At 46.7% G+C, this 18,870-nt stretch overlaps 2 protein-coding genes across 5 annotated transcripts; both read right to left on the bottom strand.

Moving 5' to 3' along the window:
- Positions 1-633: 633 nt before the first annotated feature.
- snorc (secondary ossification center associated regulator of chondrocyte maturation) lies at positions 634-4,917 on the bottom strand. Its single transcript, XM_040171427.2, has 3 exons — positions 4,019-4,917; positions 1,426-1,581; positions 634-1,336 (listed from the first exon to the last, which is right to left on the bottom strand). Exons 1-3 carry the CDS (start codon positions 4,092-4,094, stop codon positions 1,227-1,229), a joined length of 342 nt encoding a protein of 113 aa, XP_040027361.2. The 5' UTR covers positions 4,095-4,917; the 3' UTR covers positions 634-1,226.
- A 144-nt stretch (positions 4,918-5,061) lies between these two features.
- Positions 5,062-18,623, bottom strand: gigyf2 (GRB10 interacting GYF protein 2). 4 transcript variants are annotated; one of them, XM_040171425.2, is made up of 29 exons: positions 18,431-18,623; positions 16,517-16,568; positions 16,141-16,312; positions 15,906-16,001; positions 15,549-15,657; positions 14,248-14,353; positions 14,108-14,148; positions 13,986-14,021; positions 13,765-13,857; positions 13,356-13,552; positions 12,778-12,925; positions 11,673-11,858; positions 11,410-11,573; positions 10,952-11,108; positions 10,665-10,831; positions 10,286-10,380; positions 9,815-9,943; positions 9,568-9,698; positions 9,364-9,464; positions 8,974-9,114; positions 8,699-8,857; positions 8,366-8,611; positions 8,169-8,291; positions 7,580-7,993; positions 7,068-7,270; positions 6,800-6,951; positions 6,520-6,716; positions 6,209-6,353; positions 5,062-6,115 (listed from the first exon to the last, which is right to left on the bottom strand). In XM_040171425.2, exons 2-29 carry the CDS (start codon positions 16,552-16,554, stop codon positions 6,051-6,053), a joined length of 4,011 nt encoding a protein of 1,336 aa, XP_040027359.2. In that variant the 5' UTR covers positions 16,555-16,568; positions 18,431-18,623; the 3' UTR covers positions 5,062-6,050. The 4 variants fall into 4 exon arrangements, with proteins under 4 accessions (XP_040027359.2, XP_077954740.1, XP_077954739.1 ...); XM_078098614.1 differs by having other exon boundaries at positions 13,356-13,549; positions 18,431-18,622; XM_078098613.1 differs by lacking the exon at positions 18,431-18,623 and adding an exon at positions 16,900-17,000.
- Between the last annotated feature and the right edge of the window lie 247 nt (positions 18,624-18,870).

Genomic DNA, 18,870 nt, shown 5'->3' with positions numbered 1-18,870 from the left:
TTGCCTTTGAGGTTTTCCTGCTCAAATCACTTAAGCTCGTTTCAACCCAGAGAAATATCGTCGCATCTTAAATTCAGAACCTGTTGGCAGTGATTGATGAATGCCGATGGTTGGGTACATTCGACATCTCTTTCAACTTTAAAGGTCAATGAGTGATTTTGAGCGTGCAGCTGCAGAGGATGTCGTCTGGCTGAGCAGAGAAGGACCAGCCTGCCCTGCATGTTGTAAGCAGACGTCCTCTAGTTGGTACCGTTGACTTCCGGCTGCCGGCTCAGCCGCGTTGTGACCCGTGTGCGAATTTCGTATCAGCAGCCAATCTTACATCTGAAATGAAGGGCTGGTGTACATTCTGCTTTAACTCTGCGTAGAGGAATTCATTTGGTCTCAATTAAAGTATAAAATCTGCAGTTTTCAATAATGATTAAATAAAACCAAATGTCTCATTTATGTCTTAAACAAAACATGTTTTACTCATTCAACACCTCATAAGAAAATTGCAGGAAAAATAAATTTTACATTACAAATTACGAAGACAAATAGTTACAATAACAAGTGAAAATAATCCTCCATAAATAACATAATTATTGTGTTGACTCAGTGGTCATTTAAAAAAAAAACTGACACAGACAGTAATTGGCATCAGATTTATTGGCTTTATTTATTCAATCACATTATCATGGCCGAGGATGCAGTGAAATACAAAGTAATGTCACTAAAATAATTTAGAATCTCTGGCAAATAAAATGATAAGAAAAAACTACTCACTCAACTCTGACTGTTGACACAGATGGAGGAAGCCGTTCTAAACGGTTTCATCCTCATTCTGATTCCACTGCTTGCGAAGACTTGTGAACGTGTGACACGAAGGACGATTTATTTTTGATTGGAATCAAAACGAAAAAACGGTGTGCATCTTTCTTAAAAAATGACAGATGAATACAGACAAACAAAAGCAGGCGTACTTTGGACAACTACAAGCCGACGCGTGCAGAAAACTATTCCAAAAAACCAACAGTCCTCAGACGTTTAAGCAGCATGCAAGAGTTCCACTGGTCCAGGTGTGTGGACGGGGGGGGGGGGGGGGGACCTGTCAATCAAGGGACCCGCCGCCACCCTTCAGCGAAGCCAAAGACACGACTCAGACTGAAAGAAAGAAGCAGGACACACACACACACACACACACACACACACACACACACACACACACACACACACACACAGACACTCTAGGAGGCGGTGAATTTCCTCAGTGTGATGACGATGAGGGCGAGAAGGACAGACGCTCCCAGGAAGACGGCTATAACGATGGCGGTGATGGCCCCCGGCCCGAGCCCCCCTGCAACGCACACGGCGACGCAACTTCACACCACTGGAACACACAACGCTGACGGGACATTTGGTGCACGAAGGGTCGGGGGAAATTACCGGCCTCCCCGTCCAGGGGGTGAGGGTGCGTGGCGTCCTCGTAGTCGAAGGGCTGCTCCGTCCTGCCGGGGAAGGGGTCCTTGGTGGTGAGGTCACCGGGGGGTTCTCCAGACATGGTGTCCTGGTTGTCCCTGGTTGTCGAGTCTGCGACCGTCTCTGCAAACCGAGAAAAAAAACAAAAAATCTGAATTCCCGCGTCCACTTTCTGCGCGTCCTTTATATACGAGGAGCAACTTTCACCAACGGCTGTGTTTGACTTTGTCGGTGAACGCCGAGGCCTCCGGGACGCACACATGGCCTCTTCTGTAATGACCCCAACAGCCCCGCTCTGTCTCGCTGGGTCAACGGCTCGGGCACAAGGGCGTCTTTGTAGAGGACGGACGTTTCGTCCGTTTGAGCAACGGATCCTCTCGGCGGCTTTCAAGGGTTCAGTCAAGCTTGCATGAGAATCGTCCTTTCAGGCAACTTATTTGTGTTTGTATTTGTTTTTCCTTTGACACACAGTGTCGAGAGACGCAATGATTTGCTATTGATCCCACAAAGTGACCCGGAGACGTCGACAGCAGCCGGTAGGAACATTTCCTTCTGCTATGATCCCCCCAGGTCGACTCTTAAAATCCACCATTATTGACATTCTTTATTAACTCAACTGCACGGTTTTCTGTTGAAATTAATTTGTTTTCCAGCCCCATAACACATGAATACCTCCTAAAAGTGTTTCACCTGTGCACGCTCACTCCGGTGCCTCCTGCGTTCTGATGGGAGTATTTTGATGCCGCCGTGTTGACCGAGCGGCGCGCGGCTCCCCGTCCTGTAGCTGGCCGGCGGCTCGGAGGCCCGGGCCTCCGGCCAGCTCGCTCATCAATGAGGCCTTCAGGCCGGCGCACAAAAGGCAGCTTGTGCGGTCACGCCGGGCGTCGGGCTGCAACCGGTAACAACCGGCCGGGGCCCAGAGGAGGCAGCGGCCGGGGCGCTGGGTGTCAAACCAACTTGTTTATTAAATAGTCCCTGTGTGCAGAAGGGGCCCAGCCTTCTGGACGGCTTGATTTAATAAGGGGGCTTAAATAACAACACCATGTTTCCACGGGTGTTTGTTTTCCATGAGGAAGAGTTCACTCCAGCTAATAACGTCTGGGAAATGGAATTAATGTACCCAGAAAAGAAACCGTCGTCATGCTCGTCCTCTGGTAGTGCCCCACCACACTGGTAATCCTGTTTGGCTTGTTTCCTCCTCAACACATGAGGTTTTTTGGTTGGAGGTGAGTTCTGCTTTCCTTGAGTCAAAGTGGAGCGTAATCACCCCTCAGCGGACGGGAAGCCCTGGTTGGAAATAACTCCAGCAAGTGACACTATTTAGAGAGACGACTCCACGTGTCAATCAAGAGAATCCGTCTCTTTGCACAAGTCCGGGTTAATAAAAGCCCAGCGGACTGAAGGGGAGAGCGAGTTCAGACTCTTAAAAACACAGGCGGCCATTTGTTGGTGGCTGAAGCCTCTTGGGTCAGGATCTCACACCAGGCAGGGAGATGACAGAACGCCGCCCGCCCCCCTCTCCCCCCCTCTCCCCCCGACACCGAAAACAAACAAACAGGACATCGGCGCTGTGGCGTCTCCTGGTTTCACCCACGTCTCGTTTCACATTGGAAAATATAACCCAGAGATGAACTCCTGTGTAAAGTCGTTTCACTGACTGGTTACCAGCTGCTTCACTGGGCTGCAGAGTGGAAAGTCTCCCGCCTGTACTTGCGAGGCACTGAGGCAACGTGGAGAAGAGGCAGCGGGACATTAGAACGCTGCTCACGGCACCTCGATGTTAACGGACAGAAACCTTTTTGTTTGTGTGTTTAGTCAGTGGGTTTTTTTCCTCTCTCTCTCTCACGGGACAGGGAGGACATTGTCGGCTCGCTTCGTCCCCCCCCCCCCCCCGTCGTTCCCGTTGCCCTCTTGACCTCCACGGTGGCCTTTTGGACCCGAGCGCTTTCTCTGCTGTGTCCAAAGCCCCTTTTCAAGTTGGTTCGATAGATGTCGCACAGAGGAGCAGAAAAATACAGAAGTAGAAGTGAAAGAACAGCGACTGCGCCCGTCTGTCCAAAATACGGCACTGATGCAGAGAACGAGGTGACGTTGGGTGAAAAAAAAAAGTTCAGCTGCAGAGCTTCTTACAACCACCAACACTTAAATCTGCACCTACGTGAAATAATAAGCAACAAAAATTCTGTCTCAACAACGGCCTCGTTTACATCGGAGTACAGAACCACACGTGTGTGTGTGTGTGTGAACAGTACACGCATACTTGATGCCTACAGATGACCAAACATCAGCCCATTAACCACATACAGCAGATATATACGTAGCATATAACTACGACTACGATTTGGAATCCAAAATCTTTAACACATCAATTCTGCAATCTTCCACCATCTCCACAAAAAGGATTTAAAATGAGTTTCTTCAGAATTTCCTTTTTGTTCCCATATTTGTTAAAGAACGTTGCCCGTGACGTTGCAAAGGTGGCAGCAGGATTATTTTCTATAAATCAGACTTATCTGATGTGAAATAAGCATATTCATCACACACTCAAAAGGAGGTTTACCTGAGTGTACAAAGGCCACCAAGACGCTTAGGAGCAGCAGCAGGAGGAACCTGCAGGTTCCGCGGCCGTGGACCATGGTGGCTGTGAGGGACGAGGTGTCGGCTGCTCCCAGAAACGCGTTGGAACTTCAAACGAGTAGCTGACCATGGAAGAGGAGCAGGAGAGGAGTACGGGGGAGCACAGGAGGGGGAGAGGTAGGCAGGCGAGGGGGTGAGTGAAGGGGCGGGACTAGGTGCGCACAGGACCGTCTGGACAGTGTGGACTTTGTGAGCACGCCGGCGGCGGCGGCCCACCCATTACAAAACCCCTACTAGTGTGAGGGGTAAACACGCCGGTCGCATCGCGAACGTCTCCGCATGGACATTTCACGCCTTCAGGCCGGAAACGTGTGACGGCAGAAGAATTCATCTTAAAAAACAAAGACGGCCGTGGCGGAGAAAGTACCGTGGTCTAAAAATCACACAAAGTACCCGTCAAATAAAAGTGGTTTGTATTATTTAATTGATGTAATTTTTCCCTCACGGGGCTTTGGAGAGAAGTGTTTCCTCGGGGCAATTGGCTCATGTTTGTTTCGTGGTGTAGAGTCACGGAGAACATCTCTGGCTGGGGGTCGTGAAGTCGGGGCCTGCGTTTCCTCTCCGGCACGCGGCCGTTCCAACGCACACGTTGCACAACGAGGTCTCGCGCAGTGAAAACGGTACCAGCGAGGCTCCGACACTGAGGGGTGTCAGAAGAAAAAAAGGCTTCCGCTTCAGTCTAGCGACCAAGTGTCTGCGGGTTTCATTTCCTTTTTCGTGGATGTCAATTCAATCGTGTCACTTACAGCTTAAAATGCACTTTTACTCGTCATGTTGGATCACACGAACCCCTGTGGGAGATTCTGATACAGGAAGACATTTGCCAGTTTGGAACTAAATTCTTTTGAAAAGTGTCTTCCGTGCATTAACGTTGTGAATGCAGTGGCTCCGCTCGTGTAAACGCTTTCATTCTATTCATTCACACATTTTATTGTAACCGCTTGTGAATCAAAGACACGTTGCAGATTTGAGTTCTTTCCGATTGGTTTGGACACAGGCGTGGACAGCCCACCGACTGCTTTATTTAATACGTCAATAAAAAAAAACTCCAGCAGATCGTTTTCATATATTATAATACAGATGCAGAGTTGAAAGTTTATTCTTCAAACAGCCTAGTATTTTACAAGAAATAGATAACTACTTGGAACTTTTGACATGTCCTTAAAACAGGACATCAGTGGGCACGAATCCTTGGGCTCTACCGTGTCTCCATTATCCATGAACACCCAGCATAAAACAGGAGGAGGGAGGGGAGGGATTAAAGTGGAACACAAGAGCGCCACGCGACATATCGAGGCTCCACCCCTTTTTCTTTGTTTCTCTCCAATGACGCGTGAAACGTGTTTTTATCTCACCTGGTTCTCTTCCACCTACAACAAAGAAAAGGCCGTTTCGTTTGGGGACAATGACCACGCCGACAAACACCTGCGCAATACTTGAGTCCCGATACGCGATGTCAATTTTGGTTGTAATGTGAACACAGCGTCGGGAAGGGGGGGGGGGGGGACTTCCAATAAATAAAACAACAAAAAGAAGATAATTTCGGACCCTTTTCCCATAACACTCCATCTATATCCCATACAATAAGAGTCCAAATATGAACAATTTGTTTGCAGGACACGAGTCGGGTCCGAGCCGCCGGTGGACCCTGGAGTTGATTTGGCGATGCTCTCTCGGCTGGTCGGGTGTCCCACTGGCCAGTTTGCTGCAGTCCACTTCTCCTCCGTCAGACCTTCGGTCCGTGAGCAAGAAGAAAACACTCTCTGCCTCAGAGATCGCAGTTTGTTCGCAAATTGGAATTAATGAGATTACCAGTTTGTCTGATAATTGCGAAACAAAAAATATATGTGAACGTTGTGGAAGAATTTGGGGGGGGAGGAGGGGGGGGTTTGGGTAAAACAGCTGCTGTTCAAATTGGATACAGTCAGTGGAGTTGCTTGGCCGCAATCCCTTTATCAGTCCTCCAAAGTCTCAATCTCTCCCATATTCAATCTCTCAGATGACGCATTCACAGAGAAACCTGAAACAAACGAAGGATCCAATTAGCAGCTGAGCCGTGAACTGCAGTGACGCGTCATTCCAGAGTCTTCAGATGCAGCAGATGGACCGTTACCTAGAAGGCTGGGGTCCGCGCGGACCATCTTCTGCTTCTTTTTCTTCTTCCCAGAGGTGACCGTCTCGAAGCGCTGCTGCTGGTGGCCACTGGTGTGGTTGGACTGGTAGGGTGACGGAGATCCTGTTCCGCCCCATACGGAATCCTGCACAGAACGTCAAAATGGTACAAATCGACTGGGTGTGGTCACATCGGAGGGGAAAGAAAAAGAAACACTAGTCCCACGCTTGTTCTTTTGCTTTTTAGGCCTTTATGGGGTGGAAATGGGAGCACAAACACAGGGCGCCTGGCACCACTTCAGCCTTGCTCACCTGCTGCTGCTGCTTGAGGGTTTGCTGTTGGTTCTGCGGTGCCGCTTTCGGTTGGTTAGCGTTCTGTTTGGCCCGACGTTCCAGGAACTGGTTGGCAAAGTCCTTGGCGTCGGGAGTGTCCCCCAGGTAGGCCCTGACATAGTCGTGCACCTCGTACGGAGAGTCCACCTCTTTCAGGAAGGATGCAAACGTAGGAACTGCCGGGCAGACGGATGGAGGAGGTTTGTGAGTAGCTGGAGGTGCACTGCCTTTGCAAAGCATGTTTATGAGCAAGTCTCACCATCCAGGTTGTTGGCGGTGTTGAGGGTGTGCAGGGTTTGCTCGCACCATTGCATGAAGGTGTCCTGCTTGCCCTTATTGACTCCTTGGAACAGCTTTAGCAGCTTTTCCTCCTCCTCAGCTTTCTTATTGGCCCGCCCACTCCCAGAGTTACTGTGCAAAAAATACAGAAGCAAGACAAAAAGAAGGTGTGTGTGTGTATTACTCACTTCATATATATTCTTCCGCAGGTTGTGACCAGGACATTTCTACTTTGGCGTTCTTAATACCTGAGGTTTGCGTTGCCTTTGTTGTTCTTCTGCGTGCTGCCTTTCTTTGTTGGAGGAGGTTGAACCGCTTCTTTCACCGCCTCGTCCCAGAAGCCCATGTTAGCGTTGTGGGTGTCACCCCAGATACTGCTGGAGTCTGACCCCCAATTAGGGCACACTGTGGCGTTCACGGACCCCCACACCGAGCTACTCAGAGACGACGTCTGTGAAGAGAGCGAGATGCGGTTACTTTCATAACACTGGTTGCTAGGGACGCACGTCACAACGGTTTATCTGCCTCTACTACTAGCTTGACTAGTCCGTTGTTTCGTCTATAGAATGTCAGAAAAGGCCCATCACCATTTCCAGAAGCTAAGAGTTTTAGCGCTTACCTATTTAAATCAAATCTGCATCGAGTAATATTCTGGGCTTAACTTCTAATGTGAAAATGTTGCTAATTCTTATAGAAATCCCTGCAGCTCTACACTGCTTTTATTTAGCCAATAAGACGCAGTATCGTGTCGGTCACATACCGTTCTGTTCTGAGAGCGGGTCTGTTGGGGGACGATGGAGTGTGGTTGCTGCTGCGGCTGCTGCTGCTGCCTGGGCGGCGGTGGTGGTTGTTGTATTTGTTGTTGTTGTTGCTGCAGCAGCAGTAGTTGCTGTTGTTGTTGTTGTTGTTGTTGTTGTTGTTGTTGTTGTTGTTGCTGCTGCTGCTGCTGCTGCTGTTGCTGCTGCTGCTGTTGTTGTTGCTGCTGCTGCTGCTGCTGCTCCTTCCGTTGTTTCATCTGCTGGGCTTCTTCCCTTTGAATCACCAGCAAAGACTTGGTAGCAGCTGGCTGATTGGCCACACTTCCCCAACCAGACAACTTGGACTGGGGCTGCTGAGCCAGATGCAAGGCCTGCTGCTGCTGTACTTTCAGGAGCTCTTGTTGCTGACGTCGCTGCTGTGGGTTGAAATAAAAAGGCATACACTGTAGCGTAGGAATACACTGAATAAATAAATATATGAACAATAATCATTTAAAAAAAAAAAGATATTTGTCTGAATGAAAAGACGCTTACTCTGCCCTCAAAAGAGGCACTAAAACATGATGTGAACAAAAGGCTGGCTGCATTTACCTCCTCACGCGTCTGTCGCTCTCTCTCCTCCTCCAGCTTCTGGATCTCAGCCAGTGACAAGGCGCTCTGCGTCTGGTTCACAGCGCTGACCGACTGCTGGCCCCACTTCGAAGAGGACGGCAGCTGCAGAGCAGAAGAGGTGTTTTAACACGTCAAACAGCTTATGCCATCTTCACTGACGTATCCTCCGCGCTTACCTTCATCTGTGCGAGTTGCTGCTGCTGCTGCTGCTGCTGTTGAAGTCTCCTGAGAGCCTCTTGTTGCTGCTGCCTTTGCCTCTGTAGCTCCTGCTGCTTTTGGACCTCCTGCTCTTTCCTTTTCTGCTCCTCCAGTTGTTGTTGGGCAGCAGCAGCAGCCGCCGCCGCCTCTTCCTCCGCTCGCTTTTCCTCCTCCCGCCTCCTTAATGCTTCAAGTTCCTCCTGCTGCTTCCTGCGCTCCTCTGCCTGATAACGGTAGAAAACATTGCATTTTAGGGACATTTCACAAATCCAGTAAGGAAGTAGGAAGTACATGACATTTCCATAGCTCGCCTGTTTGCGAAGGAACGCTTCCTGTTTATTTCTCTCCTCCTCTTCCCTCCGTCTCTCCTCTAATCGACGGAGAGCCTCCTCTTGTGCCATTCTCTCCTCTTCCTCTTTTTGTCTGCGCTGTGCCTCCTCTTGCTCTCGCTGCCGTCTTAATGCTGCCTCCTGGAAACACACAACACTGGCTCAGTCCTCAACAGCCATCAAGGAACCAGCTCTCACAATGAAACAGCAGCAAAACGGTTTGGGTGCTTCATATCGATATCGTTTGAATGCTCGACCTGTTTTTGCCGTGCCAGCTCCTCTTCTTCCAAGCGTTTGCGTTCCTCCTCCTGTCGAGCCCTCAGGGCCTCCTCCAGGCGTTTCCTTTCCTCTTCCTCCCTTTTGGCTCTCATTTCTGCATCACGCCTCTCCAACTCCACCTGTCGTAAGAGGCAATCAAAGGTCCCCCCTCCATTGTATTATCCAGGGAGATGCAAATCGAGAATGTATCTAGACAGTTCTACATATTAAAATCACTGATTCATCAGCCTAATAACTATCTGAATGCAATTTATTTCATCTTACAAATCACAAAACAACATTCTCAGGCTTTCAAAAACACTCATCCATTGGCTGTGTCTTTATCCAAGGCGATAGGACGTCTTGACTTTACTGGAAACAGCGTTTACCTTTGCAGACTTTGACTTCTCCACCTGTTGCATCTGCTCGATGGTCGGCGCCTGAGCCACGGAGTCTATCGGCAAATCCCACACGCTGCTGCCATCCCACGCTGTGGAGTGACACAATACAACGCGTTAGACCCGTCATAATGGGACAGACCTTTTCTGGTCCTCTCGTGTGATTCTAAGGGACACATTTGAGGGAGCGCTCACTATTTGGAGCAGCTTGTGGAACGTTCGGTGTGCAGGAAGCCTGAGAGGACGCGTTCTGCATTTCCCACACGGAACCAGAGTCCGGTACCGACAGGGTCCGGGTTACAGGAGGCAGGGGGCTTTCAGATGCTCTACAAAACAAAAAAACCCCACACACATTAATACACATGCAACACTCATCATGTCAACGCACGGTAAGATTTGCAAACACCGAAGCACAGATGGATTAAGAGGTGGTCTGATCGACCTTAGCTTGAGAGCCTGGTACTGCTGCAGAAGCAGGTTGATCTGCTGTTGGTGTTGCTGCTGCTGTTGAAGCGGTGCGGAGCTGAGAGCCGCAGCTTTCTGCTGCGCCAGAGCCTGAGCATACTGCTGCCTGAGCGGTGGAAGAGGAAGAGAATGACAAGCAAACAGGATTTAGCATTGGAATAATATTAGTGGATGATTCACCTCATGTTTATTACCAGAGGCCACAGTGACGTTAGTAATGTTTTGATGAATTTGGCAAAGCTAGATGTTTTCTGTTACAATGTGTATTATTGGGGTGCATGTCTTTGTGTGGTGGAGGGAAGACGTCAGCGCTTTAACCGATTTCTTCACCGAGTCTAGAAAGTAAGGCATGTTATAAATGACTAGATTTAGACATTTTTCTCTTATCACACAAACAACCGCGCTGCAACTGCAGACAGAAACAAGTGTGATCTGGAGCCTGGTGTACCTGAGGAGGTATTGATATTGAAGCTGCTGTAACTGGTAAAGATTGAGAGCGGTGAGCTCTTGCTGCCTCTTCAATCTCTCCTGATCACCATCCCCCTGCATTACAAGAGACAATTTGAATAAATAATAGCAGTCAAATAGCTCAGGCAAAAAGTAGCAACAAACAAACAATCTCAATGGTATGTATAAAAAGGGCTGAGGCAGATCTTTGTCGCTTTAAAGAGAACGAGAAGGGTCTTCACACCATTTTATAAATACATGAAGAATTCCTCTAAAGGATTAGAAGAGTGGCATACCCCACCACCTGCAGGCCGTGGCTAGTACAGATTCAACATCATAAACTTTGGACAGCCATTTGAAACAGCGCTGATTCCGCCAACCTGTAGAGGTGGTGGTGCATGGCCTGGAGTGAACGGTACTCTGCCCCATATCTTCATGATCTCTCCAAGCGCTTGAAACACTTCGTCGCATCCTCTTTTGACCAAGAGAGACATGGTGAAGTAACCAGCCTGGAACCATTCCGTCATCTCGTGGTTATTGAATGGACCTGAGGGGGGACAAAACGTCTCAGGGGCGCAGTTTTGAAAATAATAAGAAAAAATGGATGCTAAGCAGTCCAGTCACATTTTGAGGAGTCAAAAAAACAACAACACTCTTCTTGTCTTACCCTGGATCTCCCCTTGGGGGTCTTTGTAGAACCACTTGAGAGCCGCCTCGTGGGTGAGTGACAGGCCTGCAGGTTTGGGCTTCTCTGAAGTCTTTGCTGGAAGTCTGTCATCATCCACCACACTATCCTGTAGGTAAGCCACCATCTTTTCTGCCTCCTGCGAGAAGGTGGGTGCCAAGACAGAGATAGAACTTCAGAAGGCTACAGCGTAACTCATAAGCCGGTTTAGAATCAAGACCGAAAGGCCTCCTGCTCCCGCTTTGTCGAGGAGTTAACTAATTGGTTGCTGGAGTTTGAGGGGGTCAGAAAAGGTATGAATGGTTTTATCGTCTTTTAGAACAAATTAACTTTTAAATCCATGGTTTGATTTGAATGGACGCTCCATCACTGCTTTAATATAGAGATTTTTAAAGTGCTATGACTGTTTTTGGAATAGAGAATAACTTCTACTAACTTACCCGCTCAAAGTGTTTCAGTCCATCTTCATCTGTATCATGTGACACAACCTGCCTGCCTATCGGTGCCATTACACTTGAAGAGAAAGGCAAAGGATTGTTCATGGTCACAGGAATCTCTAGAGGCTTTTGTGGTAGTTGGATGCTGGGCGATGGAGCAGATACTTCTGTATAAACAGCATGAGGAAAAAGCAGATTTTAGCAGGTGTGCCTATGAAAGCAACAAGAAAATGTCACATTTATAATGTCACAGACGCATATCCCACCTGTTCTGGTTGTAATGTGGTTCATGGGTAGGGACTCAAGCATGCTGTTTGACATGGGGATGCGCAGGGGGACTTTGCAAAGCTCTGATGGGAGCTCCAGGGGGGGCTGGCGTTCAGCCGGCCTCTCAGCCTCTTCTGTCCTGTTGGGCTGGCTCAGGGACAGAGGCTGGGCAGCAACCTGGGGCTCTGAGGGAGGGGGAGGAAGAGGTTAAGACTCCTCTGATGTTCTCGACTCTAATAAATGTAACAATAATAACAAGGACATGAGATGGTACCATAAGCTGTATTACTGTGACCCTCAAATGAACAGTTTTCATAATAGTTGATGCTGAAATAATTGACGAGGAGCGTGAGAACCTCTTCCCTGTCAGCCATCCTTCCCTCTAAAATTGTTAACGGTAAATTCTTATTTCAACATGTGGTTTGTGGTTAAGGCAGCAAACATCTGATCAGCAGTCAATTGTCTTTCTGTGTCCTTTACAACAAATACGGCTTTGCAAAAAGTGTGGTGTTATACTTACTGCACGTTTCTATAATGTAAGCTGGGACAAATGACTGTACGAAGGTAACAAAGATCACGAGCAGAATACCATTCAGGTGTAGACAGACGGGCTGGCTAAACAAAAGCGTTATGAGAGTACTGCATATACACAGAATAGTATTGATTTTGTGTTGCATATCAATGCTGAATATTTGAAACGGTTTCCATAACTAACTAATTTACTGCATTTCAGATAATCAAGTACCGGCTCTGCTTTCTGCTCCCTCCTCAAACGCACTGCAGCAAACCAACTCACGCAGGATTGTCTTGTTGTCAACAGTCTCAATCGTTTTGTTTGAGTAGAAAACATTTTTTGTTTTGGTCATTTTGCCATTTAGTTTGGGAGCATAATGCTGAAATATCTCCTAAACATACCCAATATATCCATCAAGCATGTGTTGTAAAATACATACATATTCTTTTATTTGGGTAGAAATAATTTAGGAAAAAGGTGGAAGATTCTTGCACTACGTTCTTACCTATGCTTCTCATACAACTTGAAAAATAACAAATTAATAATAGAGAAAAAACAAACATAGAAATAGAAAAGCCAAACCAACTGACCTTCTCGATCGGATTCTCCCCTGGCCTCCGCTACCATTTCTTTGGTCTCCCTGGGCTGACAGTCATCCTCCTCCAGGCCCTCTTCACACTCTTCCAAGGGTCTGAAGTCCAGCTCTCCTTCCTCCAGGATCGGCTCCTTGGAGGATTTCTGAATACACAACGAGAAAACATCAACACCACTCTGACTTATTACATTGACTCTGATTTATGGAATGCCGATCACGTCAAAGGAATTAGTCGCTCCATAATAGTGACGCAAATTAGTGAAGACGAGCCATTTATATAAAGCCAGTGCTGTGCCCGTTGGAACAGGCAGGTTGAAGATTTATTGAGAGCCTTTCTTATCCAAACAAACGGCCACTGTAGTTAATACACCTGCCATGATATAGTTGCATCCTAGAGCATCGATTGGGTACAAAAGCCTCACCACCAACATGGAGAGAGCGTCAGAACAGTTAGCAGGGCGCCTACCGGTGAACATGTTCAAACTCCACACTCCGCCTCTTCAGCAACACGTCTATTGAAGCTTGATTTCAAAGACAATCCATGATTGTATTTAAGCAAAACTCTTCTCTAACCTTGAGTGAGAGAAAGGCCCCTGATGAGTCGAAGGTGCCCGCCTCCTCCTCTGCGTCCTCCAGACACCACTCTGGCAGGCTGTCCCTCTCGTCCTCCAAGCTGCCGCTACCCGACCGCGGCCTCCTGTAGCCGCGCTCGTCTTCTCTCGCATCAAACGGGAAACGGCGACGCTGTTCCGCGAGTTCCCGCCACCCTGCTGACCGAGGGCCCTCTGAGGTAAATATCTCACATCGACAACCAATCACAATCTAATGATCTGCCTAATCAATTGCACTACTGTTGTTTTGAGCTATGCATTAAGAGCTAACAGGGAAGTACCAGTTCACCATTGAATTGGGAACCCCTGGGCCCACCAGTTACTGTCCCAGTGACACTGCCCCCCCCCCCCGCCACTCCCACCATCCTCACCATTCTGAGAAGAACGCCAGTTCTCGCTCTCTGAGCGCGTGAAATCGTGCTTCCTCGGGAGGCCTAGGACAGCATCCTCAAAGTTGCTCCGGACTGCAAAGAGTGGAGGGATGGTTAACTAAAGAGAAGCCAACTCAATTAACTGCCTTCCTAAAAAACGATTTATTTTTGTCAACAACCTGATACCACGGTTTAATTATTAGGCTAGGAAGTTCACTTACCGTGATTCATCGGAAAATGTCCTGGGGAAACTTCCACTGCGGTAAACAACAACAAGTAAATAAACCGGTGCATTTGACATTTCAACTTGGACATGTAAAGATTACTTGGTTGTGACACCAACCTGGGTCTTTTCGACCTGGCTTTTCAAACCGCCGCTCTCCCCTGGTGAGGAAGAGAAACACCGTTAACGTTGAGTTAAAGAAGCCCGTATTGAACATCTATACATTGTCCAAATAAGTCAACAAATGGGAATTTTGATACCTTTCTTCCCAGCTTTGGGAACGATGCATCTCCCTCGCTCCACGACCAAAACCTTCCACATCGTCAAAACTTCTTTGGTAAAAACCTCCATCTCCTCTTCCCCGGCCTGAAAACAGTCACAGGTTGACACAACTTAACGTGACCGGAGGAGGTCGAGTTGCCGTTGACTGCTAAGCATGAACTCACCTTTAGGCAGGAGTTTACATTGTAATCACAGATCTGACAGCAGCAGAGGGTTACATAAAAAACACCTGACGTTTTCTAAGAAATTAGTTTATAACCACCGCCACTGTTGAACCTGCGTTACTAAAACATACACTAAGATAACTTGACTACCAACAACAACGGCATCCTTGTGCTGTACAACCTTCTTCTTTTAAATCCAAGGATGTCCTTTAACTCACTGTTGTGGTTATTTCATTTGTTCCATTATTCGTAGAGCATATTCTCCATCAGTGACATGGCAGTTGTGTTTTGGTATCCTGGTGCACAGTACCAGTCAAAGTGAGTCTGATTGGTACTGAGCATAATGACTAATATTCACACCGTCTGTCAGAGGGCAAAAAAATATTTTGCAGTGTCGACATCTTCTCCACTTATTATAAAAATATCCTTCATATGACATGGCCCGACAGAAATAGTTCTATAAATAACATGAACAGATAACAAAGATCATTTGAAGTACATAAAAGCCTACATAGAGATTTTAACAGCTGCTGCTACAGATCCAATTGGAACCGATCGAATGTCTGCACCTGAAGCTGGGAATGTGAACTGAGAGTCGAGCAGTAAAGACAACTGGACCCCCCCGTCTCCTCAAACACTGGTTTTACAGTTATGAATAGTGATGACCCAGCATAAGAAATGAAAAAATACAATAAAAACACATGTGACATGATATTAATGTTGTCCATATCATCCCTGGAACCAATGCAAATCGACTTTTGGATTGCCAGAAATCTTTATTAAAAATGAAGAAGGAACAAATGGTGAAACACAACCAGGAGTTTAATTGAATAAAAATCATATGGATGTAGTCCTGGAAAAAGCCAATGACTTTGCGACATCAAAACTTTTACTCCGGAAGACTATAAACACCTTCAAAGTGCCAATATAACATTCCCAGTCTCAGTAGGGGGGATTCTTCAAAGGCATGTCAACTATGTGCAGTTGTTGGGGCTTCTGAAGCTGCATCGCTAAATAGCTTAAATAAAAGCTTGTATGAATAAAAGACAACTCATCACAGCATAAACGCCACTTATCCCAGGAAATTAGAAAGGGAAACATGAGGAAATTCTTACCTCTACCCCTTGAGGTACTTCGGCCTCTTGGTGCCCCCACTATCGGACCGCCCCCTCGTCCCATCAGCCGAAGTACAGCTGCACTGTTTACAGACATGGAAAAATTTCTCTGCAAACACAAACGAGGGAGGGGAGCACGGGGGACAAAACACAAGCGGTTAGCTCTCCTCTTTGCACCTGTCCTGTATTTTGGTACCAGTGTTGCCAAAAGTACTTTATAGTACAATAAAGGAGCCAACTGTCATGAGGGCAACGTGACATTTATTTTAACTAAATGAATAGTTCAAAGTCAAACGGAAGAGTTTCTGATGCCATGATTTTTCTCCAAGATAAAATACCTGATACAAGTACTCTTACCTGTTCTTCCTCTGTAAAAGACACGAGTGCCAGAGGTGGCAAGGGCTCCTCTTGCAATATGGGCAGGAACTCCTTATCGTGTAGGTCTATAGGGATCTAAACAATCATAGTTAAGATGCATGAGGGTTTGAAAGAAAATGTAAGACGTCATTTTGATCTCAGCGGGGACACAATTTGTATTTCAGTCAGGTTTCATGCATCAACAGCTAAGATTAGGACATTAGGGGCGTCAAACCTTGTTATCCTTTACATAAAGTGCTAGCATTTCTTCTCTCCCGTAGCGATAGTCCGCAAGTTTATACTTTGGCAATGCGGGCGAGAGGGGCGGAGAGGCAATCCCGCAGCCACCTCCTCCACCAACACCACCGCCTCCGCTGCCACCACCACCTCCAGACAAGGCACGAAGCCTGGAGAGAGAGAGAGAAAGAGGGGGGAATCATGGTGAACAGAGAAGGGTCAGAGGAAGGGAACACAACAGATAAGCCGAGGTGGCACTTGACATGTCTGGACATGTGTAGGAAAGCCGCACTTGGTCCCACCACAAAACCAGTTTGGCTACCTACAAATCCCTTCGGTCAGACAAATCGTAAATTTCACGCCAGTTCATTTACCATTCCGGTCCAAAGTTAAGTGTCTGAGTCTCGTCCATAATTCCTTGAAGTTCTGCAAATATGAAAGAGGAGAAAAAAAAGGTACTGGTCAGTAAATACTGCTATGGGATATTCTACAGCTTAACAACACACCGTGTTGTATTTGCTGGAACATCAGCAAACCGCAGTCTTTCTCCACGGGTCGAGAGCTTTGATCGTCAATGACTAGACCTTCAAACTTTGATAACTAAAGTGAAATGCAGTTATCACAAGCACATTTGCTCAATGGAAACATAATAACCATACCAAAATCGTTCAAGCTTTTAGTAGAAGTTAAGGTTAAATTTAAACAAGTCATTCATCAGAAATATGAATCTCTCTGAAAGTATTTAAGGTTTCATCACCTGCTTTAATGTGTTACAACTCCCCAGGATATACAGCCCATCCACTAGCACACAAGCAGTGTTCAATTTCACTCTGCTGAAGCTATTTTAGGCAGTCACCCAGTCTGCAAAGAGTGTAGACCACGCACACCTGTAATTGTCGATGGTGGTTGCGTTCACTTTATATACAAAAATAAAAAGTGTCCCTTGCACTTGAGCCTGAATGCAAAGTCGTGTGCCATTGAGGGGCTCAATCAAATATGAGGCACAAACGCCAACAGCGGACAGAGAGCACCGATGACCATATGGAAGCCACGATAAGCCACGTGTAAGTTGTTGTACTTACAGCAGTAAAATCAGCCACTTACGCAAATGCTGCTTACGTCTTTTTTTCACCACGCTTCGTACGTGTCAACATACATTTAACATAAATAACGTTATGTGGTTGAAATGATTTGAGAGCCGAAGCTCACCGACTCTCAAACGTCCAGTTAAAAACAACTTTTATTCATACGGCTCCATCGGGCAATTCATTAATTTAAAGGGCAACCGCTGAATTCAGCTGGAATATAATGAATGACCACGATGTTCTTGCATAACGTTAGTTGTCGCGATTGTTGATTCCACCGTGTAACATTAATGCTAAGCGAATAGCAAAGCTATGACCAGCGGAGAGTCACTCCGACCCACTCCGGTGTTGTAGATTGTGACAGAAACAACAGATGGTCAAGTCACTGATTAATGTCAAGTTAATGTGAAAAGCTCGCAAGGGTGATCAATCGGAAAGGTTTAACGTTAGTGGAAATCAACCGTTAGGTTAGGTTAACGATACCAACATGACGTTAGCTTGCAACGTGAGCTAACACGTCAAATAAATGGCCAACAAGGATAATCAAAGTTAAGCGAACGTCAAAACACGTGACACTAGTAACTGACACAAACCAATACATTTCTAGACGGAGGTCACAATATTATAACACGTGTTATACAAGGTGTGATGAGAGTTGTAGTGGAAGTGCCGCTTGCTACATGCTGGTGCCACACCAGTGTATTTATGCTAGCGGGTTAGCTAGTTAGTTGGCTGACTGACGTTAGCTACCTAGCACTGTTATAACCCATCGTTACTAATGTATGCATGTCATACGCAAATATCCACATCTGTTGCCGCTGCATTCGGCTAGTAAAGGAGAGCACCCATTGACATAACTTATATGAATTGTAAAAGAAACGCAACACTGCTCGGACACATGAGTTAATCCCTATGCTCAACACTTGTAGCTAGCACATGCTAACAGGTTGGCTAGCTAGCTACACGCGGCCTTCGAACAGACTGGATCCACAACAACATTTCCTTGACGAAACGTCCGGCCCTTTACACGGCCCGGAGAGGCACACCGAACCACTCGAGCCCGGTGCTTCAGGGCCAAGTAAACATGGTCGTTAAAGAAGAGTCCCAAGAACACCGGCTCGTCAGAATATCACTCTCTGACATGGCGCTTTACTTAAATGTAAGCATTTTCTTTGCTAGTGTATTAAACTTTGGCTGTCTTACCTCGGCTTGTTCTGACAGCACAAGGTTTGTATGCGAGTTGTGTGGCTCTCTCTCTCTCTTTCTCTCTCTCTCTCTCTCGCTCTCTCTCTTCGTTTTCCACAAGATGGCTGAGTTTGGGTCACATGACCATTGGAACAACCCGTATGCTGTGGACAGATTTGCTGACTGCTGCGTAATGTCAGACGGCGAATATTACCACTCAAATTGTAATTAGTATCTATCATTGTTATATGCGCCGAAATGGAGTACAACAGGTTTTAATTTAGCAATAAATGCAGGATTAAATACACATATCTAAAATATATAAAGAGAAATACATTAACTTCATAATTTTTTTTAAACCACGTTTTTGTGTGGTTACTTAATGTTATGTCATCGCTTTAGTTCGTGTTGTTATTTATTTTGTCATTGTGTTTATTCCCCATGGAAAATGACTTTGA

This window comes from Gasterosteus aculeatus, chromosome 3, assembly GCF_964276395.1.
Source record: "Gasterosteus aculeatus chromosome 3, fGasAcu3.hap1.1, whole genome shotgun sequence".
NCBI lineage: Eukaryota > Metazoa > Chordata > Actinopteri > Perciformes > Gasterosteidae > Gasterosteus > Gasterosteus aculeatus.
The sequence above is the reverse complement of the archived record's forward strand: the minus strand, read 5'-3'. Positions and strand labels throughout refer to the sequence as shown.

What these genes read in the sequence shown, in the direction of transcription:
- snorc (XM_040171427.2), bottom strand. Translation starts at nt 4,094, where the DNA reads ATGGTCCACGGCCGCGGAACCTGCAGGTTCCTCCTGCTGCTGCTCCTA. An exon ending in GGTGGCCTTTGTACACTCAG is followed by an intron (nt 1,582 to 4,018) that starts GTAAACCTCCTT and finishes CTCGGTTTGCAG; the next exon opens with AGACGGTCGCAGACTCGACA. An exon ending in CCCCCTGGACGGGGAGGCCG is followed by an intron (nt 1,337 to 1,425) that starts GTAATTTCCCCC and finishes TGTGCGTTGCAG; the next exon opens with GGGGGCTCGGGCCGGGGGCC.
- gigyf2 (XM_040171425.2), bottom strand. Translation starts at nt 16,554, where the DNA reads ATGGACGAGACTCAGACACTTAACTTTGGACCGGAATG. An exon ending in TCCCAAAGCTGGGAAGAAAG is followed by an intron (nt 14,149 to 14,247) that starts GTATCAAAATTC and finishes CTTCCTCACCAG; the next exon opens with GGGAGAGCGGCGGTTTGAAA. An exon ending in CCCGCTCTCAGAACAGAACG is followed by an intron (nt 7,271 to 7,579) that starts GTATGTGACCGA and finishes CTCTCTTCACAG; the next exon opens with ACGTCGTCTCTGAGTAGCTC.